Below are 17,964 nucleotides of genomic sequence, written 5' to 3'. Positions count from 1 at the left end.
CGTGTGTTCTAACATTTTATTGAAAAAATAATGTTTCAGAAAATACTGGAAACAAAAGAATTTTGACCTCAGATATTACAAAAAGAATAAAACCATTTGCTTGACAAATTGTTTTGTAACTAAAATTGTTTTATAAATAAACATTATTTGGCTCCAGTTTACAGTGATACATTTGTTTTGAAGCAAGGACTGGAAAAATAATTTTCTCTAAAAAGAGTCCTTGTGGTCTCAAAGTATATCCAGTACTTGTCCCTCCTATCTTTCCACTTATTCTGCCATGGCAACTTAATAAACATGCAGACATCAATCCTCACATGTCAGCTACAAATTGAACACCCTCGGTGAACAATGTAATACCACTTCAGCTTATTCCATGCTGGAACATTAACCCACATGAAATTCTACAAATTCTTGAAGCAGGACTTTATTGGATTATTATTAGTCATAACTTGTGTATGAACGACACAATCGTCATCCCCATCGGTTCTATACCTAACTGTCCAGCATCACTGTCGTGTCTATTGCTCCACAGCCTTAATGAACCAATAAAAAAGCACACTAACATCAGGTGACGTGCCACTATAACCACTATATGTGCTGTCAAGGGGGCTGTAAAACTCTATACAATGGTGATTAACTGGTAGCATAATTCACTTTGTCCCCCGAGAACTGTTTACACTTACAGAATGAAACACGACATCACAGGCTGTCATCAGGTAGAATCAACTACCAGAGCCTTTGTGTGAGTTCAGAGTAATGATGGTTTATTGGCAGACAGTGTAACAGTGCCCTAACATAGGCTTCCAACACTGTAGTCTGTGAGTGGACAGTGTAACAGTGCCCTAACATAGGCTTCCAACACAGTAGTCTGTGAGTGGACAGTGCCCTAACATAGGCTTCCAACACTGTAGTCTGTGAGTGGACAGTGTAACAGTGCCCTAACATAGGCTTCCAACACAGTAGTCTGTGAGTGGACAGTGCCCTAACATAGGCTTCCAACACTGTAGTCTGTGAGTGGACAGTGCCCTAACATAGGCTTCCAACACTGTAGTCTGTGAGTGGACAGTGCCCTAACATAGGCTTCCAACACTGTAGTCTGTGAGTGGACAGTGCCCTAACATAGGCTTCCAACACTGTTGTCTGTGAGTGGACAGTGTAACAGTGCCCTAACATAGGCTTCCAACACAGTAGTCTGTGAGTGGACAGTGCCCTAACATAGGCTTCCAACACTGTAGTCTGTGAGTGGACAGTGCCCTAACATAGGCTTCCAACACTGTGGTCTGTGAGTGGACAGTGCCCTAACATAGGCTTCCAACACTGTAGTCTGTGAGTGGACAGTGTAACAGTGTCCTAACACAGGCTTCCAACACAGTAGTCTGTGAGTGGACAGTGTAACAGTGCTCTAACATAGGCTTCCAACACAGTAGTCTGTGAGTGGACAGTGCCCTAACATAGGCTTCCAACACTGTAGTCTGTGAGTGGACAGTGCCCTAACATAGGCTTCCAACACAGTAGTCTGTGAGTGGACAGTGCCCTAACATAGGCTTCCAACACAGTAGTCTGTGAGTGGACAGTGTAACAGTGCCCTAACATAGGCTTCCAACACAAAGTCTGTGAGTGGACAGTGTAACAGTGCTCTAACATAGGCTTCCAACACAGTAGTCTGTGAGTGGACAGTGCCCTAACATAGGCTTCCAACACTGTAGTCTGTGAGTGGACAGTGTAACAGTGCCCTAACATAGGCTTCCAACACTGTAGTCTGTGAGTGGACAGTGCCCTAACATAGGCTTCCAACACAGTAGTCTGTGAGTGGACAGTGCTCTAACATAGGCTTCCAACACTGTGGTCTGTGAGTGGACAGTGCCCTAACATAGGCTTCCAACACAGTAGTCTGTGAGTGGACAGTGTAACAGTGCCCTAACATAGGCTTTCGAACACAAAGTCTGTGAGTGGACAGTGTAACAGTGCCCTAACATAGGCTTCCAACACAGTAGTCTGTGAGTGGACAGTGCCCTAACATAGGCTTCCAACACTGTAGTCTGTGAGTGGACAGTGTAACAGTGCCCTAACATAGGCTTCCAACACTGTAGTCTGTGAGTGGACAGTGCCCTAACATAGGCTTCCAACACTGTAGTCTGTGAGTGGACAGTGCCCTAACATAGGCTTCCAACACAAAGTCTGTGAGTGGACAGTGTAACAGTGCCCTAACATAGGCTTCCAACACAAAGTCTGTGAGTGGACAGTGTAACAGTGCCCTAACATAGGCTTCCAACACAGTAGTCTGTGAGTGGACAGTGTAACAGTGCCCTAACATAGGCTTCCAACACAAAGTCTGTGAGTGGACAGTGTAACAGTGCTCTAACATAGGCTTCCAACACTGTAGTCTGTGAGTGGACAGTGCCCTAACATAGGCTTCCAACACTGTAGTCTGTGAGTGGACAGTGTAACAGTGCCCTAACATAGGCTTCCAACACTGTAGTCTGTGAGTGGACAGTGTAACAGTACCCTAACATAGGCTTCCAACACTGTAGTCTGTGAGTGGACAGTGCCCTAACATAGGCTTCCAACACTGTAGTCTGTGAGTGGACAGTGTAACAGTGCCCTAACATAGGCTTCCAACACAAAGTCTGTGAGTGGACAGTGCCCTAACATAGGCTTCCGACACAGTTCTCTGTGAGTGGACAGTGCCCTAACATAGGCTTCCAACACTGTGGTCTGTGAGTGGACAGTGCCCTAACATAGGCTACATACACAGTAGTCTGTGAGTGGACAGTGTAACAGTGCCCTAACATAGGCTTCCAACACAAAGTCTGTGAGTGGACAGTGTAACAGTGCCCTAACATAGGCTTCCAACACAAAGTCTGTGAGTGGACAGTGTAACAGTGCTCTAACATAGGCTTCCAACACAGTTGTCTGTGAGTGGACAGTGCCCTAACATAGGCTTCCAACACAGTAGTCTGTGAGTGGACAGTGTAACAGTGCTCTAACATAGGCTTCCAACACTGTAGTCTGTGAGTGGACAGTGCCCTAACATAGTCTTCCAACACAAAGTCTGTGAGTGGACGGTGTAACAGTGCTCTAACATAGGCTTCCAACACAGTAGTCTGTGAGTGGACAGTGCCCTAACATAGGCTTCCAACACTGTAGTCTGTGAGTGGACAGTGCCCTAACATAGGCTTCCAACACAGTAGTCTGTGAGTGGACAGTGCCCTAACATAGGCTTCCAACACTGTAGTCTGTGAGTGGACAGTGCCCTAACATAGGCTTCCAACACTGTTGTCTGTGAGTGGACAGTGTAACAGTGCCCTAACATAGGCTTCCAACACAGTAGTCTGTGAGTGGACAGTGCCCTAACATAGGCTTCCAACACTGTAGTCTGTGAGTGGACAGTGCCCTTACATAGGCTTCCAACACTGTGGTCTGTGAGTGGACAGTGCCCTAACATAGGCTTCCAACACTGTAGTCTGTGAGTGGACAGTGTAACAGTGTCCTAACACAGGCTTCCAACACAGTAGTCTGTGAGTGGACAGTGTAACAGTGCCCTAACATAGGCTTCCAACACAAAGTCTGTGAGTGGACAGTGAAACAGTGCTCTAACATAGGCTTCCAACACTGTAGTCTGTGAGTGGACAGTGCCCTAACATAGGCTTCCAACACTGTAGTCTGTGAGTGGAAAGTGCCCTAACATAGGCTTCCAACACAGTAGTCCGTGAGTGGACAGTGCCCTAACATAGGCTTCCAACACAGTGGTCTGTGAGTGGACAGAGCCCTAACATAGGCTTCCAACACTGTGGTCTGTGAGTGGACAGTGCCCTAACATAGGCTTCCAACACAGTAGTCTGTGAGTGGACAGTGTAACAGTGCCCTAACATAGGCTTCCAACACAAAGTCTGTGAGTGGACAGTGTAACAGTGCTCTAACATAGGCTTCCAACACAGTAGTCTGTGAGTGGACAGTGCCCTAACATAGGCTTCCAACACTGTAGTCTGTGAGTGGACAGTGTAACAGTGCTCTAACATAGGCTTCCAACACAGTAGTCTGTGAGTGGACAGTGCCCTAACATAGGCTTCCAACACAAAGTCTGTGAGTGGACAGTGTAACAGTGCTCTAACATAGGCTTCCAACACAAAGTCTGTGAGTGGACAGTGTAACAGTGCCCTAACATAGGCTTCCAACACTGTAGTCTGTGAGTGGACAGTGTAACAGTGCCCTAACATAGGCTTCCAACACAGTAGTCTGTGAGTGGACAGTGCCCTAACATAGGCTTCCAACACAAAGTCTGTGAGTGGACAGTGTAACAGTGCTCTAACATAGGCTTCCAACACAGTAGTCTGTGAGTGGACAGTGCCCTAACATAGGCTTCCAACACTGTAGTCTGTGAGTGGACAGTGTAACAGTGCCCTAACATAGGCTTCCAACACAAAGTCTGTGAGTGGACAGTGCCCTAACATAGGCTTCCAACACTGTAGTCTGTGAGTGGACAGTGCCCTAACATAGGCTTCCAACACAGTAGTCTGTGAGTGGACAGTGCCCTAACATAGGCTTCCAACACTGTAGTCTGTGAGTGGACAGTGTAACAGTGCCCTAACATAGGCTTCCAACACAAAGTCTGTGAGTGGACAGTGCCCTTACATAGGCTTCCGACACAGTTGTCTGTGAGTGGACAGTGCCCTAACATAGGCTTCCATAACTGTGGTCTGTGAGTGGACAGTGCCCTAACACAGGCTACATACACAGTAGTCTGTGAGTGGACAGTGCCCTTACATAGGCTTCCAACACTGTAGTCTGTGAGTGGACAGTGTAACAGTGCCCTAACATAGGCTTCCAACACAAAGTCTGTGCGTGGACAGTGTAACAGTGCCCTAACATAGGCTTCCAACACAAAGTCTGTGAGTGGACAGTGCCCTAACATAGGCTTCCGACACAGTTGTTTGTGAGTGGACAGTGCCCTAACATAGGCTTCCAACACTGTGGTCTGTGAGTGGACAGTGCCCTAACATAGGCTACATACACAGTAGTCTGTGAGTGGACAGTGTAACAGTGCCCTAACATAGGCTTCCAACACAAAGTCTGTGAGTGGACAGTGTAACAGTGCCCTAACATAGGCTTCCAACACTGTAGTCTGTGAGTGGACAGTGTAACAGTGCCCTAACATAGGCTTCCAACACTGTAGTCTGTGAGTGGACAGTGTAACAGTGCCCTAACATAGGCTTCCAACACTGTAGTCTGTGAGTGGACAGTGTAACAGTGCCCTAACATAGGCTTCCAACACAGTAGTCTGTGAGTGGACAGTGCCCTAACATAGGCTTCCAACACTGTAGTCTGTGAGTGGACAGTGTAACAGTGCTCTAACATAGGCTTCCAACACAGTAGTCTGTGAGTGGACAGTGTAACAGTGCCCTAACATAGGCTTCCAACACTGTAGTCTGTGAGTGGACAGTGCCCTAACATAGGCTTCCAACACTGTAGTCTGTGAGTGGACAGTGCCCTAACATAGGCTTCCAACACTGTGGTCTGTGAGTGGACAGTGCCCTAACATAGGCTTCCAACACTGTAGTCTGTGAGTGGACAGTGTAACAGTACCCTAACATAGGCTTCCAACACAGTAGTCTGTGAGTGGACAGTGCCCTAACATAGGCTTCCAACACTGTAGTCTGTGAGTGGACAGTGCCCTAACATAGGCTTCCAACACTGTAGTCTGTGAGTGGACAGTGTAACAGTACCCTAACATAGGCTTCCAACACTGTAGTCTGTGAGTGGACAGTGTAACAGTGCTCTAACATAGGCTTCCAACACTGTAGTCTGTGAGTGGACTGTGCCCTAACATAGGCTTCCAACACTGTAGTCTGTGAGTGGACAGTGTAACAGTACCCTAACATAGGCTTCCAACACTGTAGTCTGTGAGTGTAACAGTGCCCTAACATAGGCTTCCAACACTGTAGTCTGTGAGTGGACAGTGTAACAGTGCCCTAACATAGGCTTCCAACACAAAGTCTGTGAGTGGACAGTGCTCTAACATAGGCTTCCAACACAGTAGTCTGTGAGTGGACAGTGTAACAGTGCCCTAACATAGGCTTCCAACACAAAGTCTGTGAGTGGACAGTGCCCTAACATAGGCTTCCGACACAGTTGTCTGTGAGTGGACAGTGCCCTAACATAGGCATCCATAACTGTGGTCTGTGAGTGGACAGTGCCCTAACATAGGCTTCGATCACTGTAGTCTGTTAGTGGACAGTGTAACAGTGCCCTAACATAGGCTTCCAACACAAAGTCTGTGAGTGGACAGTGTAACAGTGCCCTAACATAGGCTTCCAACACAAAGTCTGTGAGTGGACAGTGCCCTAACATAGGCTTCCGACACAGTTGTCTGTGAGTGGACAGTGCCCTAACATAGGCTTCCAACACTGTGGTCTGTGAGTGGACAGTGCCCTAACATAGGCTACATACACAGTAGTCTGTGAGTGGACAGTGTAACAGTGCCCTAACATAGGCTTCCAACACTGAAGTCTGTGAGTGGACAGTGTAACAGTGCCCTAACATAGGCTTCCAACACTGTAGTCTGTGAGTGGACAGTGTAACAGTGCCCTAACATAGGCTTCCAACACTGTAGTCTGTGAGTGGACAGTGTAACAGTGCCCTAACATAGGCTTCCAACACTGTAGTCTGTGAGTGGACAGTGTAACAGTGCCCTAACATAGGCTTCCAACACTGTAGTCTGTGAGTGGACAGTGTAACAGTGCCCTAACATAGGCTTCCAACACAGTAGTCTGTGAGTGGACAGTGCCCTAACATAGGCTTCCAACACTGTAGTCTGTGAGTGGACAGTGTAACAGTGCCCTAACATAGGCTTCCAACACAAAGTCTGTGAGTGGACAGTGCTCTAACATAGGCTTCCAACACAGTAGTCTGTGAGTGGACAGTGTAACAGTGCCCTAACATAGGCTTCCAACACAAAGTCTGTGAGTGGACAGTGCCCTAACATAGGCTTCCGACACAGTTGTCTGTGAGTGGACAGTGCCCTAACATAGGCATCCATAACTGTGGTCTGTGAGTGGACAGTGCCCTAACATAGGCTTCGATCACTGTAGTCTGTTAGTGGACAGTGTAACAGTGCCCTAACATAGGCTTCCAACACAAAGTCTGTGAGTGGACAGTGTAACAGTGCCCTAACATAGGCTTCCAACACAAAGTCTGTGAGTGGACAGCGCCCTAACATAGGCTTCCGACACAGTTGTCTGTGAGTGGACAGTGCCCTAACATAGGCTTCCAACACTGTGGTCTGTGAGTGGACAGTGCCCTAACATAGGCTACATACACAGTAGTCTGTGAGTGGACAGTGTAACAGTGCCCTGACATAGGCTTCCAACACAAAGTCTGTGAGTGGACAGTGTAACAGTGCCCTAACATAGGCTTCCAACACTGTAGTCTGTGAGTGGACAGTGTAACAGTGCCCTAACATAGGCTTCCAACACTGTAGTCTGTGAGTGGAAAGTGTAACAGTGCTCTAACATAGGCTTCCAACACTGTAGTCTGTGAGTGGACAGTGTAACAGTGCTCTAACATAGGCTTCCAACACTGTAGTCTGTGAGTGGACAGTGTAACAGTGCTCTAACATAGGCTTCCAACACTGAAGTCTGTGAGTGGACAGTGTAACAGTGCCCTAACATAGGCTTCCAACACAGTAGTCTGTGAGTGGACAGTGTAACAGTGCCCTAACATAGGCTTCCAACACAAAGTCTGTGAGTGGACAGTGTAACAGTGCCCTAACATAGGCTTCCAACACTGTAGTCTGTGAGTGGACAGTGTAACAGTGCCCTAACATAGGCTTCCAACACAGTAGTCTGTGAGTGGACAGTGTAACAGTGCTCTAACATAGGCTTCCAACACTGTAGTCTGTGAGTGGACAGTGTAACAGTGCTCTAACATAGGCTTCCAACACTGTAGTCTGTGAGTGGACAGTGTAACAGTGCCCTAACATAGGCTTCCAACACAGTAGTCTGTGAGTGGACAGTGTAACAGTGCCCTAACATAGGCTTCCAACACTGTGGTCTGTGAGTGGACAGTGTAACAGTGCTCTAACATAGGCTTCCAACACTGTAGTCTGTGAGTGGACAGTGTAACAGTGCCCTAACATAGGCTTCCAACACTGTAGTCTGTGAGTGGACAGTGTAACAGTGTCCTAACATAGGCTTCCAACACTGTAGTCTGTGAGTGGACAGTGTAACAGTGCTCTAACATAGGCTTCCAACACTGTAGTCTGTGAGTGGACAGTGTAACAGTGTCCTAACATAGGCTTCCAACACAGTAGTCTGTGAGTGGACAGTGTAACAGTGCCCTAACATAGGCTTCCAACACTGTAGTCTGTGAGTGGACAGTGTAACAGTGTCCTAACATAGGCTTCCAACACTGTAGTCTGTGAGTGGACAGTGTAACAGTGCTCTAACATAGGCTTCCAACACTGTAGTCTGTGAGTGGACAGTGTAACAGTGTCCTAACATAGGCTTCCAACACAGTAGTCTGTGAGTGGACAGTGTAACAGTGTCCTAACATAGGCTTCCAACACTGTAGTCTGTGAGTGGACAGTGTAACAGTGCTCTAACATAGGCTTCCAACACTGTAGTCTGTGAGTGGACAGTGTAACAGTGTCCTAACATAGGCTTCCAACACAGTAGTCTGTGAGTGGACAGTGTAACAGTGTCCTAACATAGGCTTTCAACACTGTAGTCTGTGAGTGGACAGTGTAACAGTGCCCTAACATAGGCTTCCAACACTGTGGTCTGTGAGTGGACAGTGTAACAGTGCCCTAACATAGGCTTCCAACACTGTAGTCTGTGAGTGGACAGTGTAACAGTGCTCTAACATAGGCTTCCAACACTGTAGTCTGTGAGTGGACAGTGTAACAGTGTCCTAACATAGGCTTCCAACACAGTAGTCTGTGAGTGGGGCAGGATTCAGGCCATCCTCAGCACTTGAAACAACTTCTACCTGTGGGTCCATGGCAGAATTCATCATATTACACATAAAACATAACTGTTGTCCATTTATTCATACTCTCAATTTAAATAATACAGTAAATTTGTTTTGCTTTTACATAATCTCTATCCACTGTGACATGCTTGAAACACACATATAGAACACAACATTAAAGCGACATCACATGATGAAAATATAGTGCCAACTGAAACTGCTTCCAACACCAAGCCAAATACGGATGTTTCTGTTGCTCCAGCTGCATGTGTGACAGGGAACTACGTAACATCCATCCCCACATGGATAACTGAGGCAAATACAAAGCCCTGCAACTCACCTAGTTATATAACACTGCATTCATTTCAACAGCTTCAAATTTCAGCCTCAATATTTTGATCAATAGCGACAACATGATGACAATAAGAAAATGTCAAAACAAATATTTCAATATCAACCCAATCAATACTACTACCAAACGAAGATGTGCTGTGTCTTTTTAAAAGTTAACACCCAAAACACCTTGCAGGTCTTTTTACGGATTGAAGAACCTGGCAAGTAACTCTTATTGTACTTGGGGGCACGGGTGGCCCAGTCATCTAAGTCGCTGCAATTCGCTGTGCAGAGTTGAGTCGCTTGGGCACCCCAGAAACCTATGATTGTGGGTTTGAAATCTGGTTCTTCACGATTATGTTTCGAGGTTTGTCTGCACCATACCCGTGCTCCTGGGTTTTTACCAAGATGATAAATGTCTAAGACCTGCATCACCTCGGGATTTCCTCCCACATTAAGCTGACATGCCGTGATATAACTGAAATACTGTTCAAAGATTGATAAACCCAACTCACTCAATCACTCACTCATATGTTTGTGCATATGCATGTCCGTCTGTGCATATGTATGTCTGTATCTGTCTGTGCATATGTTTGCATGTCTGTGCATACATATGTATGTCTGTGCATATGTCTCTCCATCTGTGCATATGTATGTCTGTATCTCTGTCTGTTCATATGTATGTCTGTTCATATGTATGTCTGTATGTCTGTCTGTGCATGACTGTCTGTCTATCTGTCTGTCTGTCATCTTTACCAAACCCTTTCCATAATGCACACCAACCTCCTGCAATGTAAGTTCCGTGTTGGCCACTCTCTGCTTCTTGTTGTTCCTGTGGCGGCGACCCATCTTGAGACAGTGCGACTGCACCAGAGCCACCTGAAACACAAATCAGAGTCAAAACAAACGCTTTCATCAGACTCTAGATGACAAAAAACTTAAATAGATTTCTCGCAATCTACGCAGTAATATCTCTTTGATTTTTTCATAACAGATTCAATCTACGTAAGAAGACATTAAGGCTGCCAATACTTACAACCTTATCATCCTTTGAACCATCTGATATCTCAAATGATATGTAGTGTGAAATATGAGATGGTATGAATTTAAGATTGCAGTGTTATTTCCAAGCAGCTTTCTGATCAACACACACACACACACACACACACACACACACACACACACACACACACACACACACACACACACACACACAAACCATTTAAAGACCTTATATGAAGTTAAGGGATATTTTAAGTCAATAAGAGAGATAAAAGAACTTTGTAAGACACAATATATATAGGATGAAAGAATGTGTATAGCAACTATCTGTACTACTAAGACTGAAATTGTAGACAAGCTACTTGTTTCATATTTCCCAAAAACAAGCAGGAAATAAGCAGAAATACCATCGACCATTGAAGATCTGGGTTATAATAGGTCTGCACTGCATTATTCACCTTAAGGTTGTCATCAAGTGCTGCATCCTGGAACAAGTACAGGACAAAGATGAACCAGTGACCAGTACTGTGCTAGACTGAACCAGTTACCAGTGCTGCACATGACTGAACCAGTGACCAGTGCTGCACATGACTGAACCAGTTACCAGTGCTGCACATGACTGAACCAGTGACCAGTGCTGCACATGACTGAACCAGTGACCAGTGCTGCACATGACTGAACCAGTGACCAGTGCTGCACATGACTGAACCAGTTACCAGTGCTGCACATGACTGAACCAGTGACCAGTGCTGCACATGACTGAACCAGTGACCAGTGCTGCACATGACAGAACCAGTGACCAGTGCTGCACATGACTGAACCAGTTACCAGTGCTGCACATGACTGAACCAGTGACCAGTGCTGCACATGACTGAACCAGTGACCAGTGCTGCACATGACTGAACCAGTGACCAGTGCTGCACATGACTGAACCAGTGACCAGTGCTGCACATGACTGAACCAGTGACCAGTGCTGCACATGACTGAACCAGTTACCAGTGCTGCACATGACTGAACCAGTGACCAGTGCTGCACATGACTGAACCAGTGACCAGTGCTGCACATGACTGAACCAGTGACCAGTGCTGCATAAGACTGAACCAGTGACCAGTGCTGCACATGACTGAACCAGTGACCAGTGCTGCACATGACTGAACCAGTGACCAGTGCTGCATAAGACTGAACCAGTGACCAGTGCTGCACATGACTGAACCAGTGACCAGTGCTGCACATGACTGAACCAGTGACCAGTGCTGCACATGACTGAACCAGTGACCAGTGCTGCACATGACTGAACCAGTGACCAGTGCTGCACATGACTGAACCAGTGACCAGTGCTGCACATGACTGAACCAGTGACCAGTGCTGCACATGACTGAACCAGTGACCAGTGCTGCACAAGACTGTACCAGGGACAAATGCTGCACAAGACTGTACCAGGGACAAATGCTGCACATGACTGAACCAGTGACCAGTGCTGCACATGACTGAACCAGTGACCAGTGCTGCACAAGACTGTACCAGGGACAAATGCTGCACAAGACTGTACCAGTGACCAGTGCTGCACATGACTGAACCAGTGACCAGTGCTGCACATGACTGAACCAGTGACCAGTGCTGCACATGACTGAACCAGTGACCAGTGCTGCACAAGACTGAACCAGTGACCAGTGCTGCACATGACTGAACCAGTGACCAGTGCTGCACATGACTGAACCAGTGACCAGTGCTGCACATGACTGAACCAGTGACCAGTGCTGCACATGACTGAACCAGTGATCAGTGCTGCACATGACTGAACCAGTGACCAGTGCTGCACAAGACTGTACCAGGGACAAATGCTGCACAAGACTGTACCAGGGACAAATGCTGCACATGACTGAACCAGTGACCAGTGCTGCACATGACTGAACCAGTGACCAGTGCTGCACAAGACTGTACCAGGGACAAATGCTGCACAAGACTGTACCAGTGACCAGTGCTGCACATGACTGAACCAGTGACCAGTGCTGCACATGACTGAACCAGTGACCAGTGCTGCACATGACTGAACCAGTGACCAGTGCTGCACAAGACTGTACCAGGGACAAATGCTGCACAAGACTAAACCAGCCACAAATGCTGCACAAGATTGAACCAGCAACAAATGCTGCACAAGACTGTACCAGCAACAAATGCTGCACAAGACTGTACCAGGGACAAATGCTGCACATGACTAAACCAGCCACAAATCCTGCACATGACTGAACCAGTGACCAGTGCTGCACATGACTGAACCAGTGACCAGTGCTGCACATGACTGAACCAGTGACCAGTGCTGCACATGACTGAACCAGTGACCAGTGCTGCACAAGACTGTACCAGGGACAAATGCTGCACAAGACTAAACCAGCCACAAATGCTGCACAAGATTGAACCAGCAACAAATGCTGCACAAGACTGAACCAGCAACAAATGCTGCACAAGACTGTACCAGGGACAAATGCTGCACAAGACTAAACCAGCCACAAATCCTGCACAAGACTAAACCAGCCACAAATGCTGCACAAGATTGAACCAGCAACAAATGCTGCACAAGATTGAACCAGCAACAAATGCTGCACATGACTGAACCAGCCACAAATGCTGCACAAGATTGAACCAGCAACAAATGCTGCACATGACTGAACCAGTGACCAGTGCTGCACAAGACTGTACCAGGGACAAATGCTGCACAAGACTAAACCAGCAACAAATGCGGCACATGATTGAACCAGCAACAAATGCTGCACATGACTGAACCAGCCACAAATGCGGCACATGACTGAACCAGCCACAAATGCTGCACAAGACTGAACCAGCAACAAATGCTGCACATGACTGAACCAGCCACAAATGCGGCACATGACTGAACCAGCCACAAATGCTGCACAAGACTGAACCAGCAACAAATGCTGCACAAGACTGTACCAGGGACAAATGCTGCACAAGACTGAACCATCCACAAATGCTGCACAAGACTGAACCAGCAACAAATGCTGCACAAGACTGTACCAGGGACAAATGCTGCACAAGACTAAACCAGCCACAAATCCTGCACAAGACTGAACCAGGGACAAATGCTGCACAAGACTGAACCATCCACAAATGCGGCACATGATTGAACCAGCCACAAATGCTGCACATGACTGAACCACAAACATCACTCACAGTACAAGCTGGGGAACTCACGCACGTATTTGGATCAAGAGCATAGTGCCAATTCGTCACTTATGAATATGAGTAACATTACTTAACACATCGCTCATTAGATGAACTCTTAGTTTAGTCCTGTTTAAACAACAGTTAAGTGGATTAATCATCAAAGGTTACTGCACTGGTACTTTGTGAAAATACTTTTTGTAAACAGGTTGACATCCTACAAATCCCATGCTAAACATCTTTGACCTGCTCCACCTGGGCAGCTAGGCTTTCCTCCCACTAAGCTGCAAGCCATGCTATCACTTGAGTACTGTTCAAAGTGGCATTTAAACTAACTCATTAACTGGAAAAAAGGTTGGCACAACAAAGTGATTCAACTGATCATTTCAGCTGGTGTTTTCTGACCATGCTGAGCCATGATTAATTGGCAAAACAATGCTAATGAAAACTAAAAAAGGATTCCCATTTAGAATTAGCTGCTTGCTGCTGAGACCCTTTGCCTGTATCCCCATCTTGCAACAACTCATGGCGCTGAAAAAATACACAGTGAAACAAACATCCTTTCAAACATCTTCGGCATCCACTGAAATGTTGAACTATAACTTTCATTTGTCTTCCATGTTTATCGCTCTACTTTAACAAACAAGAGCACATTACACAAGCCATTTTGTAGCCAAATTAGAACAATTATTGACCAACCTGTGTCGTCACGGCACTGTACAGATTGTTTTCTGAGCTGGCTTTAAACAGAGATACACCCTGAAAGTAAGACAAATATACATCAAACAGGCCATCAGGGGATGAGAGACCGGCCACTTGAGATGCTGGAGGAGAGTGTGGAGCAGACGGATATAAACACAAGTACCTCAGGAAACAATAGTATTAAAGATTTATTCTACGAGAACGTTTTCATCACATTTGAAGATGTTGGGTACGCCTTTTTTTAGCGCACCAGTACCTATGTTAGTCAACACAAGTGAAATCTATAATGCTAGAAGTTATATATATGCCCTGATGCTTGCTTTGGTCGGGCACATTGTCATGCCATGAAATGTTGTTATTTGAAAACTTTTGGAGCAGACATTATTCTTGGCACTGATGTTGACATAAAGTCTCTCATCTGAGATAAGTTAAAGACACCCGGGTCATTGTGTAACATAAGTGTAATCTAAAACCAGGGTACTTCTCATCTAAAGTAATCACACAGAAGAAATCAACATAGACTTAAAATGAGTATATTTTTAGAGATTCAAGATTATTTTGTTAGGATGGGCTTATAGTAAAAGTTGGAATCTATGAAGAAAGAGCTTTAAATGATTTGAAAGTATGCATATATATATATGTTTATTCATGTATGGGAGGCCATAGGCCCATGTACATTTCAGTCATATATAGTAACACACAATTGAGGCAATTTACATTGAAAAGAATGCTAAGGGTACAATATTAGGTCTGTGTACGTAATAATAGAGCTTCCTTCACATACTTAGCTACATTTCTGAGTATACAGTCATTTTGGCTATTTAAGAGATTGCTAAAAGGTTAATACATGGATTGTTATGGAATCTTACAGGAATATACTTTTGTCTTAATGATGCGTAAAACGGGCAGACAAACACAAAATGGACTCCTCAATACAACCATTGTTACATAGCCGACAAAAGCGTTGTGAATAAACAATATCCTCTCTTCTGCCCAGATTACTCTGTATAAGCAATTCACTTTATCTCAACAGGCACAGCATACGTCTATGGTCTCTATTTCTGAAAGCTGTAACATAATATTCCATGTCCAATAATATCTTGACGTGTGAATAATACCTTAATTTACAAGACTCATAGATTTTCATCTGTATACTCTGTTTGTTACAATCCAACAAACACTGTCTAAACAACTGCAAGAAACACTTAACATCACCAATATTCAGTTCGTGACACACATAACCAAATCCATAAATGTCGAGTAAATATTTAACATGAGTTGTCCAAGTAATTCTACCACATTCATCCAGCTTCTTCATTAACAAATAACACTGTCGGGGATATCTTTCATTATTCATGGGTAGCCTAGTGATTAAAGTGTTCGCTTGTCACGCCCAAGACCCGGGTTCAATTCCCGATATGGGTACAATGTGTTAAGCCCATTTCTGGTGTCCCCCGCCATGATATTGCAGGAATATTGCCAAAAGCAGTGTAAAACCATACTCACTCACTCACTCACTCACTTCCTGAGAGAAAACTATATCACTTACTGTATATTGCAGATTATACTCTTTTAAAACAGTAGGACATATGTAGTGAAGTGAGGTGAAAAGAGGTCTAACATCGCATTCAAGATTATTGCACTTATACTGTGATATGCATGCACACGTGTGTCTGTCTGCTTGTACTAGTCCGGACTAATGCCAGTTTTGTAGTGATAGCCCACTGAGACACCATGCCACAGTTTAACATGGACATCCACTCAGACATAGTATACTGACTCTGAGTTGACCAGTCCTTGTTTTACATCCTTAACGCCGAGCATCAGGCAGGTAAACAAGAATTACAATCTTTTAATGTCTCCTGGTATGATGTGGTTGGTTATTGATTGAACCACTGACCTCCCACTTTTCAGGCAGAAACACTATCCACTAGCTATAGGGCAAGGAGCTGGTCAGTGGAACCTAGGAGGAACACGACTGCAGTGTTTGGATGATGCTCATGATAAATAACGCCAGGAAGCTGAGGAATCACAGGGTCTCAGTCTGGAGGCACCAAAAAAGCCCATACCTCAGATGAAAGAGTGAGAGAGTTAGTTAGTATTACGCTGCTTTTAGCAATATTCCAGCAATCAGTCGACACCAGAAATGGGCTTCACATATTGCACCCATGCGAGGAATCGAAACTGGGTCTTCGGCGTGATGAGCGAACGCTTTCACCACTAGGCTACCCGACCGCCCAAATGAAAGAGAGGAAATTACCTTGATGTCAAAGATATTACCCCAAACCACTCCAAGATACAAAAGAACTTTCAGTGCCACTATTGACATAGCCAGCACACCATCATTCACCTCCGGCCCCGACAATAGCAAAAGGTCCCACTTCAGTCCCTGGTCAATACAAGTACCAAGTTTGGGTAAAAAATCTTTCAGTTTTCAAGTTATGCCCTGGAAATGAAATATGGACAGACTGAAGAACGGACAAACAGTTTCAAGTATGAAATCTCTTAAATGCGTAGTAAGCCCATCTCAGAAAATATATATCATATTGATCCTTTACAACAAAGAAACCTGAACAGCCATTTTTTCAAAATGTTAACCTTACTTTACTGTTGAGAACAACCCCATACACAGCTACCCGTGAAGATCCGGGATAGAATAGGTCTTCAGCAACCCATGCTTGCCGTAAAAGGCGACTATGCTTGTCGTAAGAGGCGACTAACGGGAGTGGTCAGACTCGCTGACTTGGTTAATGCATGTCATCGGTCCCAATTGCGTGGATCGATGCTCATGATGTCAATCACTGGACTGTCTGGTCCTGACCCGATTATTTACAGACCGCCGTCATACAGCGGGAATATTGCTGAGTGCAAACAAACAAACAAATCAAAAAACAACTACCAGTTGTGGAAAAGTGGAAACAGTTGAGTTGTTGTGGAGGACACTATAACATTTTCAAAACAAGCTCTACTTAGTTGCAGTCAGGAAATTCATAGAACAAATTCTGCAAAAATCATATTGATATGGTCAGTTGTGAAGACATTCAGTGCTCATGGACAGATGAAAGGATGGACTGCCTTTATTTCTTTTAGTCAGTAAATGCAAGCTCTATGTTCTATTGTTATGGAGATTAAGAAGTACGGACAACTATTATTCTCCCCTGAATATACAATGCCACATGTCTGTCGGAGTCTAAGAGCATTAACCAGAGCCATCTGGAAACTTCAAAATGCAAATTACACCAGAAAGTTGGATTTATCATCAAGAAGGAATAAAATGTTTTTTTCAAAATGAAAATCCTTTGTAAAACTATTTGAACAAGTCAAACAATGCATTAATGCTCCTCTTCAGTGATAGAATAACTTCCATGATGTAAACTAGACATTTTTGCTGTATAGAAAACCTACTTCATCTGCTGTGTTTGACAATAAAGAAATGGACGACGACAAGTGAATACATATATACTGCTCAAAATAGGTTAAAGAACACACAATGCTTTCATATTACTATAGTTTTCCTGTCATGGTAAGAACCGGGTGTTCTTTAACTTGTTTTGAGTAGTATATTGTACATGATTATCGTGTTCCGGTGTAATGTGTTCCCCGATCCTGCTGGAGGGGGACTGGAGAGGATCACCTTGCGTTATTACACTCAGTTTATTCTACATCATGGCAGAATCCAACCAATCACCTCCAGGCAACACTCAGCTACAACCTTAAACTGAGTGAATATTTAACATATACACAATTACAGAAACAACATGATTAGATTGGGAATATGAG

The 17,964-nt window shown here is 44.9% G+C and overlaps 1 protein-coding gene across 5 annotated transcripts in view; it reads right to left on the bottom strand.

The window, feature by feature from the left end:
* Positions 1-17,964, bottom strand: part of LOC124115599 (aminopeptidase O-like) — a 136,604-nt gene that overhangs the window by 14,622 nt on the left and 104,018 nt on the right. For 3 of the 5 annotated variants that reach the window (XR_007222133.1, XM_048399475.1, XM_048399477.1), the window contains 2 exons: positions 14,182-14,241; positions 10,084-10,179 (listed from right to left, as the gene is read on the bottom strand). Coding sequence is in view for 3 of the 5 variants with exons in the window: in XM_048399475.1 (XP_048255432.1) it covers positions 10,084-10,179; positions 14,182-14,241 (156 nt within the window). In the remaining 2 variants the exon portion in view is untranslated. Of the gene's footprint in view, positions 1-10,083; positions 10,180-14,179; positions 14,242-17,964 lie in introns of those variants that run through there. The other 2 variants (XM_048399476.1, XR_007222134.1) reach the window with 2 other exon arrangements.

Source organism: Haliotis rufescens, unplaced genomic scaffold, assembly GCF_023055435.1.
Source record: "Haliotis rufescens isolate VD_foot unplaced genomic scaffold, xgHalRufe1.0.p SCAF_2, whole genome shotgun sequence".
Lineage (NCBI taxonomy): Eukaryota > Metazoa > Mollusca > Gastropoda > Lepetellida > Haliotidae > Haliotis > Haliotis rufescens.
The sequence above is the reverse complement of the archived record's forward strand: the minus strand, read 5'-3'. Positions and strand labels throughout refer to the sequence as shown.